Source organism: Antrostomus carolinensis, unplaced genomic scaffold, assembly GCF_000700745.2.
Source record: "Antrostomus carolinensis isolate BGI_N321 unplaced genomic scaffold, ASM70074v2 scaffold28419, whole genome shotgun sequence".
Lineage (NCBI taxonomy): Eukaryota > Metazoa > Chordata > Aves > Caprimulgiformes > Caprimulgidae > Antrostomus > Antrostomus carolinensis.
Genome location: NW_010339672.1, coordinates 1 through 6,960, shown reverse-complemented (window position 1 = coordinate 6,960; position 6,960 = coordinate 1). Strand labels below are relative to the sequence as shown.

Here is a 6,960-nt window from a genome sequence, read left to right as displayed (position 1 = left end):
AAACCCATCAGCTTGTGATATTTCTGCAGCAGTGCTGGGTTGCGCTGCAGGGCCTCACTGTCCAGAAGAGCTCCAGCAGATCAAAGCTGGTGCTGGGTGAGATTTCTATCACTACTTACTCACCCGGCTCCAGGCAGGTCCCAACCCTTCTGCTTTCTGTGGTAACAGCTTAAGCATGCACAACCCAGTAGCTGGCAAGAGGCTGCGTGCATCTGATAATCCTCGCAGCCCTGAGCTGCGGCAGGTGGCCGGCTCTCTAATCATGCAGGCTTAATCTCTCCTTGCTTTGCCTTTGCAGGTCTGGCACAATGACTTGCTGCCAGGTGGTTGCTCTTCTCTTGCTCTCCTTTCTTCCCAGTTCTGCAGCTAGTGATCTGCTTCCTGCTTTTATTCCCTTGTTCACTCTGCAACTAGCCAAAGACTGGTTCCTGTCACAGCCTGTCTTGGGCCTGACAACATACTGTGATGATGCCCACACCCAGTGGGAGGCCACCGTGGTCTCTCAGGACTTCCAGGAGTATTTCTCTTACAAGACAGTGTATCCCAACGGCAAAATGAGGAAGGTGGAAGTGAGCCACTGGGCAAATGGTACAGAGACAGCAGAGGCAGCGTGTGTGACTCAAGCGGCAGATTTACGGTGAAGACACGCGGTTCTCCATCAGAAGGCACCACTTCCTGATGAACTACCCCTTCTCTGCCACCATCAAGATCTCCACAGGCTGCATGGGTCTGCTGAGTGGCACGTCCTCACTGCTGCCCACCTCATTCATGACAGCAAAGACTACATGAAGGGGGCCGAGAAGATCAAGGTGTGTTTCCTGACACTGGCGCAGGGCGCTGGCAATGGGATGGGGAGGTTGGGAATGCGCTGGGCTCAGTGCACGCAGGAGCCCACGGGCTGGATCTGGGCCCCAACCTGGTCAGCGTGTCCTATGACTATGTCCTTTTGGAGCTGTGCAGGCTACACCCGTGCCCGCACATGAAGCTGATGGCAGCTCTGGATTCATTTCTCAGGGTTTGACAGTGACTGTCTGGGTGAGCTGGTTTACCCCATCTGTGGGCTGGAGGATGAGATGGTTGACCTCATCTACCAACACTGCAATGCCAGGCCTGCTGCGTCTGGCTCTGGGGTGCATGACAAAGTGTGGGAGCCTGTATGATACAAATGGGAAAGGAAGGTAATCAGGGTCTTCTCAGGACACCAGTGGCTCTAAGTGGCTGGGGAGCACCATGACTATAATGTTGCTGTTTGTCTGGCTGCTCTAAAGTTTGCTCAGATTTGTTACTACATCAAAGGGGACTCTAAAAGCTGTCACACTGAATGAGAACCACAGCCTGCCTCTTCCCCTTCCCAGTGCAGAAGGCTTTGAGTGTGGTGTTCTTGACTGAGATCATGGCCAAGGAGCCTGAGGAGGAGCCACATTTCCTGGCAAAACCATTCCAATTTATTCTGTTCTCTGTCAGGGAGGAAGAGAGTTTCCAGAGGCATCCAGCAGAAACTCACTGGAGTCCAAGTCCTGATTCCACAGGAAGCCTGAAGGGTGATTTAAGCTCCTTGGTGCTGACATGAACTGAGCATCAAGTTTCTTTACAGAAAGAGCTTGGCTGTCGGCCAGGGAATGTGTCCTCTGTTTCCAGCCTGTTATCTGCTCACAACTTGCAGAGGCAGCCACATGCTTGCTGCTAAGCTGTACCTGGTTTCTCTTGGGTCTCATCAGGTCTCTCGGTCTGTTGGCTGCACTATCCAGCTTGGCACTGCCCCAGCAATGTAAGGACAAAAGGTTTTCTCTCCTAATAGGACCTTTGTGTGCTGATGAAAGGTGTCTGGAAGGCAGCCCTGGAGCCTGAGTCTTCTGGGCACAGAGAGTGCCACGGTCAGGAGCCTGGCCAGGACAGGACAAGCTGCTACAGGACCCTGGCAGCCGCTGTGCTTGGGCAAGGACACCTCTTCTGAGTGATGCAGCATGGTGCCACGTGGGTACCTACATGTGGCAGCACGGGCCGTGAGCTGGGAGCACCTACTGACTTGTAAACTTTCTCATGTCTCTTTGGTTCTGTTTGGGATTGCTGTAGAAGGAAGGGATCCTGACATTTACTGCAGCTGTAGTATTTGAAGTGGATTCTTTCAGGCAAACACATGTATTGGAAGAGAAGTCAGCACAAATCTCTTTGCAAAGGTTATGTTGAAAGAGGAACGGTGCATAGATTGCTAGCGTTGCTTTGGGACTTGCTAAAGGAGACGCTTTTCCTCCAGACTGAAGTGAGTAGGACAGGGAGACCTGTGCAGAGCTGAAATCACAGTATCTTACAAAAACAGGGATTGATGCCTTCTGCAGTTATAAAACACCTCAGGCACCTGACTGAACAGATTTCTGCGTGTTCTGTCACATAAACAGGACTGATGTGTCCAACAAGCCACACCAGGCTCTTCCAGGAGCGAACTGGAAGCTTGCCTTATGTTTCCTTACCTCATGCACAAGAGATTCCTTTGCTAATCTAGAGTTTCAGGCTGGTATCTCTCCCCATCCTCCTTAAGTTTTCCCATTTCCCTGCTGTGTTTGCTCAGGCAATTATTCCCTCTGCAATTCATATTCTCCCCAAGGGACCCCACAGTGATGCTGCTTTGCCAGGCTGGCCAGATGACTGCTTGTATTTTTCGCTCTTATGTCAATGTCCTGCTCTTTTCACTGCATCTCAGGGTCAGTCCTCATCACAGGCTTCTCGATGCTGTCACTGCTTAAACCTACTGAAGACTAAACATACAGTTCCTTCAAGACCCGTGACAGTTTTACGGGCACAGCAACCTGACTTGCAGAACAAACAGGTAGCAGACACTTCAGCAAACTAAATGTAACACCCCCCCTCACTTAGTTCTCAAGACTTCAGGGCAACGTGACTGTTAAACTAATTTAAATTGCGTGCCTGGTCTGCAGATGGGTGTGCAACAGTTTCTATTACCTTGGATGAGATAATGCATGAAAAATCATGATTACACATTACTGGGCAGGGAACAGCTGCCATTATTTACATAATACAAACCCAATTTACAGACAGAATTTAACTTGTTCAGTGGAATCACCTGCCCTAGCTGAGAGGTTCTTGGGGATAGATCAGAAATCTCCTCTGGTCCCTTGTTCAGACCCTAAGAACAGGCTAGAGAGTGTCAGCAGTGCTCTTAAAATGGGAAGAAAGCCTGTCATAAAAACAAGGTAAGGAGCTCCTGGTTCCTTCCTCTCTGAAGTGCACACTGGGCCTTTGTTTTGCTTTATACACTCCTCTGACTGTGGAACAAGTGACAGGACAGGAAAGCTCTTCTGGAACCTGCTGATGTGAAAGATAAGGACTCCTCTCATTTAGAGCAGCTGTACACTTTATAAGGAACTTCCTTCTGACATCAGCCATCAGCTATTGCAAAATAGAAAGAGGAGGAAAAGCTGGCACCAAGATGGAAGCCAAGAGAAACACAGCGAGACTCATGCTCCCTTTAGCGTCCATCTTTGTGTCTGCAAGTGACAGCAGCTTTAAGACACCAACAGGAGGTGGTCCTCCCCAGTTCGTGTCACAGAGCAAGTGGTTTTGATGCACAAACTGCAACAGGCACAGGACTCACTGTTGTTGTGGGCTGACCTTGGCTGGATGCCAGGTGCCCACCAAGCCGCTCTATCCCTCCCCTCCTCAGCAGGATGGCGGGGAGAAAGTAAGATGGAAAAGAACTCATGGGTCAAGATAAAGACAGTTTAATAAAGCAAAAGCAAGGCTGTGCATGGAAGCAAAGGAAAACAAAAGATTTATTCTCTACTTCCCATCAGCAGGCAACGTCCACCCACTTCCTGGGAAGCAGGGCTTCAGCACGCATAGCAGTTGCTCCAGAAGACAAACGTTGTAATAACGAGTGCCTCCCCCCACCCGTTGCGCCTTCTCTGAGCTGTTACTGCTGAGCAGATGCCATACAGTGTGGAATATCCCTTTGGTCAGTCTGGGCCAGCTGTCCTGGCTATGTCCCCTCCCAAGTTCTTGCCCACCCCGAGCTGATGCCCACCCCAAGCCGGTGGTGATGATGGGGAAATGTTGGAGAGCCAGCCTTGGTGCTGTGGGAGCCCTGCTCAGCCACAGCCATAACACCACCGGTGTGTCACCAACACCTTTCTAGCTACCAATACACAGCACAGCACTGTGGGCTACTAGGGGCAAAATTAACTCCATCTCAGACAGACCCAATACAATTGTTTATTTAAAAAATTAAAAGACATTTTCAACAAAATAACGCTGAACAGTGAGGATCTTAAAAGCCAGGCAGCACTGGGGGCATCATAAAGAGAAATGCTCTGCAGGCCCTGACCAACCCAAGGGCTAGATGTGCAGACAAGCACCTCCAAGTGGATGATAAGACCTTGTTCCACTTCTCTCATCCAAACAGCGATACTGCTTCGTAAGCAGATGAGGTTGTAAATTAGAAACCTGAATCTCTTGTGCATCCCCACAAGGTGCCCAGGCACCTGGAGGGCTCCGATGGTGGTAAGCTTTTAAAAAGTTCCATTTGAAAGCAACCATGGCTGCAGTCACAGCTTGGAGGAAGCCACTTGCTTAGCTGCAGCATGAAGAGTATGCCATAGCACGAGGTGTGTGTGTGACATGCTGCATTTCTTCTTACCCAGAATCCTGCAGAGCGGTCCATTTTTTAATTTTTTCCCCCTTGTTGCCCTGTATCAGCACAGAACATCCTCTCTAGCCCAGAAGGAAGGGGGAACGAATACATGTATATCCACAGTCTAAGGAGGGTCACCTTTTGCTGGAACTTGGATCTCACTCCCTACCTCAATCCAAAATGCAAGAACAGGGCTAGCTCCGGAAGGACACAGCCCTCTACAAGCTAGGACCCATGAGGCAATTAATAGATCGCAGGCTGATGATTTGCCTTCTGCATCTGAATGATCTTGCCAAAGCCACCTCTTCCCACATCGTAGTCTGTCCGGTACTCATCTCGCACCTGAGGCACAGTAGTAACACAGATATTAGTACCCTGTACTCCCTGTCTCCTGCCAGACTTCAGGATCATCATCCCCTCCTTGCTCAGCTGGTGGGGAACTGAAGTTCAGGGTAGAAGCACTTTGACTTGTTTGAGAGCTCTTCAAATAATCCAATAAAGGTGCTAATGGTGGTGAAAATGACAAATGAGGACATATTTGATGGCTGAGGTCTTTTTAGACAAGAAACGAAAATGACTCCAAAATATTTTCATTCAGCTTTGTGAACATTTTCTCCCTCCACCCTGGAAATCTGCAAAGGAACTTCACCCTCGCAATGGGGCAAACAACTGCACGATGAGATTGGGCTAGCAGCTACACTGTCCCACTCTATTCAAGTTTTGCATAATTTCAAGAGTATTAGCTGGGATTAGGGAACATTCTACTTGGACTGCAGGAAGTTTGGAGTCCTAGACAGAAATGGTCTTAAGTTCTATTTCTAGCTTTTAACACCAAGCTTCAGTTACCAAAACAACCTAGGAGTGGCTAAAGTTCATGATCAGGCCTTTACAGTCTACACATTGTTCTGCATGAGACAAAACTAGCAAAGCAGTACATGGTCTTAGAGGGCTCAAATTCAAGGTGTGAAAGGTATTGCCTTTACCTGTCCTCCAGTCTTTCCTCTTCCATACTGTCTCCCCTCCTTAAACCCTGCATCCCAGTCGGTTCGAATGATGCGGTCGTCTAGTCGCGTGCCGTTGATAAATCGCATTGCGTGCTCAGCGTCTGCTCTTGTGTAATATCTGACACACGCTATAAGGAGAACTAAGCATGCTGTTTTCTTGGGTAAAGGGAAAATGAAAACGAGAACTACTGTGTCTGAGAAGAAGTAAACTCTGCCTTGAAAGTAGCCTTTTCTACTCTTCCTGCTATGGGATCAAAAACTACATTCATATAAATCGAAGCTAAAACCAGCTCCCGCTCCGAAAGGATCCTGAACTTTAATGTTAGAACCTGCACAGACAAGAAGTAGCTTCGGATCACTTATTTCACAAGTAGATGAAACAAACACGTTAAAGGCTTGCTAAGGGCAAGAAATCTGTAATATGCCTTTTATACTACCTGAAACTTGACTGCATTTGAACAAGAGGGGCATGCCTCACAGCAGAGCTTTGCAAAGACAGTTCATGGTGCAACTTGTACAAGCGTGTACCCTGTGCGTGGGAATACTGCCATGGCTTATTCTGCTGCTTCATTCAGGTGTGAAGTTAAGGTGAGAAAGCGAACGTGTGCTCTGGCTATGCAAGAGCTCTGATCGATGACTGTAACAGTTCTCATTTTGGCCCTAAAAATCATTAAAGGAATTAACAAATTAAAGGAGATCTCTGCTACCTCCAGGAAGTACAGCAGTGGTGGCACTTTTCACCTACAGCACCACAGTACAGTCTGTCTCTCAATTAAGGTGGTGACGGTGAAGCAGTAAGGTTGGAAGGGAAGCACCTGGTAGAAAGCACTCGACTATCACTCCTTTTCAGGTCTTCCACAGTGGTACAGCTAAGCTTGCTGTGCTGAGGAACTAAAGGTGGCAACTACACATGTGCTGATAAGTAGGAGGGAACCAGAAAGGATACTCCACAAAGCAGAAGCCGCAGGGGGTTTTCTTGATCTTGTCCAGCCCCATGACAATCCTCTTGACATCTCCGCACTTGGAAAAGAGCTCCTGGATCTGCTCCTCGGTGGTGTAGAAGGACAAGTTGCCAACATACAGCGTAGAGGAGATTTTCAGGGATTTCTCCTGCAGCTGCCGGCTACCCTGAGGGCAGAGGGGAGCGCAGCGGGGTGAGCGCGCCCGCGGCCCCGCTCCCGGCGCCAGGCTCCGGCGGGCACCTCCCACCGCCCCGGAAATGTGGTGCCCTCCCGTTTGCCGGCTCCCCGCACGGCCTTGCCCCGGCAACTGCCCTCCCCCTGGGGCGCTGCTCCACCCCCAGCCCCGGCC

At 49.5% G+C, this 6,960-nt stretch overlaps 1 protein-coding gene and 1 pseudogene across 1 annotated transcript; one reads left to right on the top strand and one right to left on the bottom strand.

Moving 5' to 3' along the window:
* LOC104531145 (serine protease 23-like) overlaps nucleotides 1-1,325 on the top strand; it is a 5,467-nt pseudogene extending 4,142 nt beyond the window's left edge.
* A 2,884-nt stretch (nucleotides 1,326-4,209) lies between these two features.
* On the bottom strand, nucleotides 4,210-6,777 carry LOC104531144 (nuclear cap-binding protein subunit 2; the record flags this gene model as incomplete). Its single annotated transcript, XM_010175944.1, has 3 exons — nucleotides 4,210-4,987; nucleotides 5,629-5,767; nucleotides 6,596-6,777. Coding segments are annotated over 3 exons (420 nt in total), but the record flags the coding sequence as incomplete, so codon positions are not given.
* Between the last annotated feature and the right edge of the window lie 183 nt (nucleotides 6,778-6,960).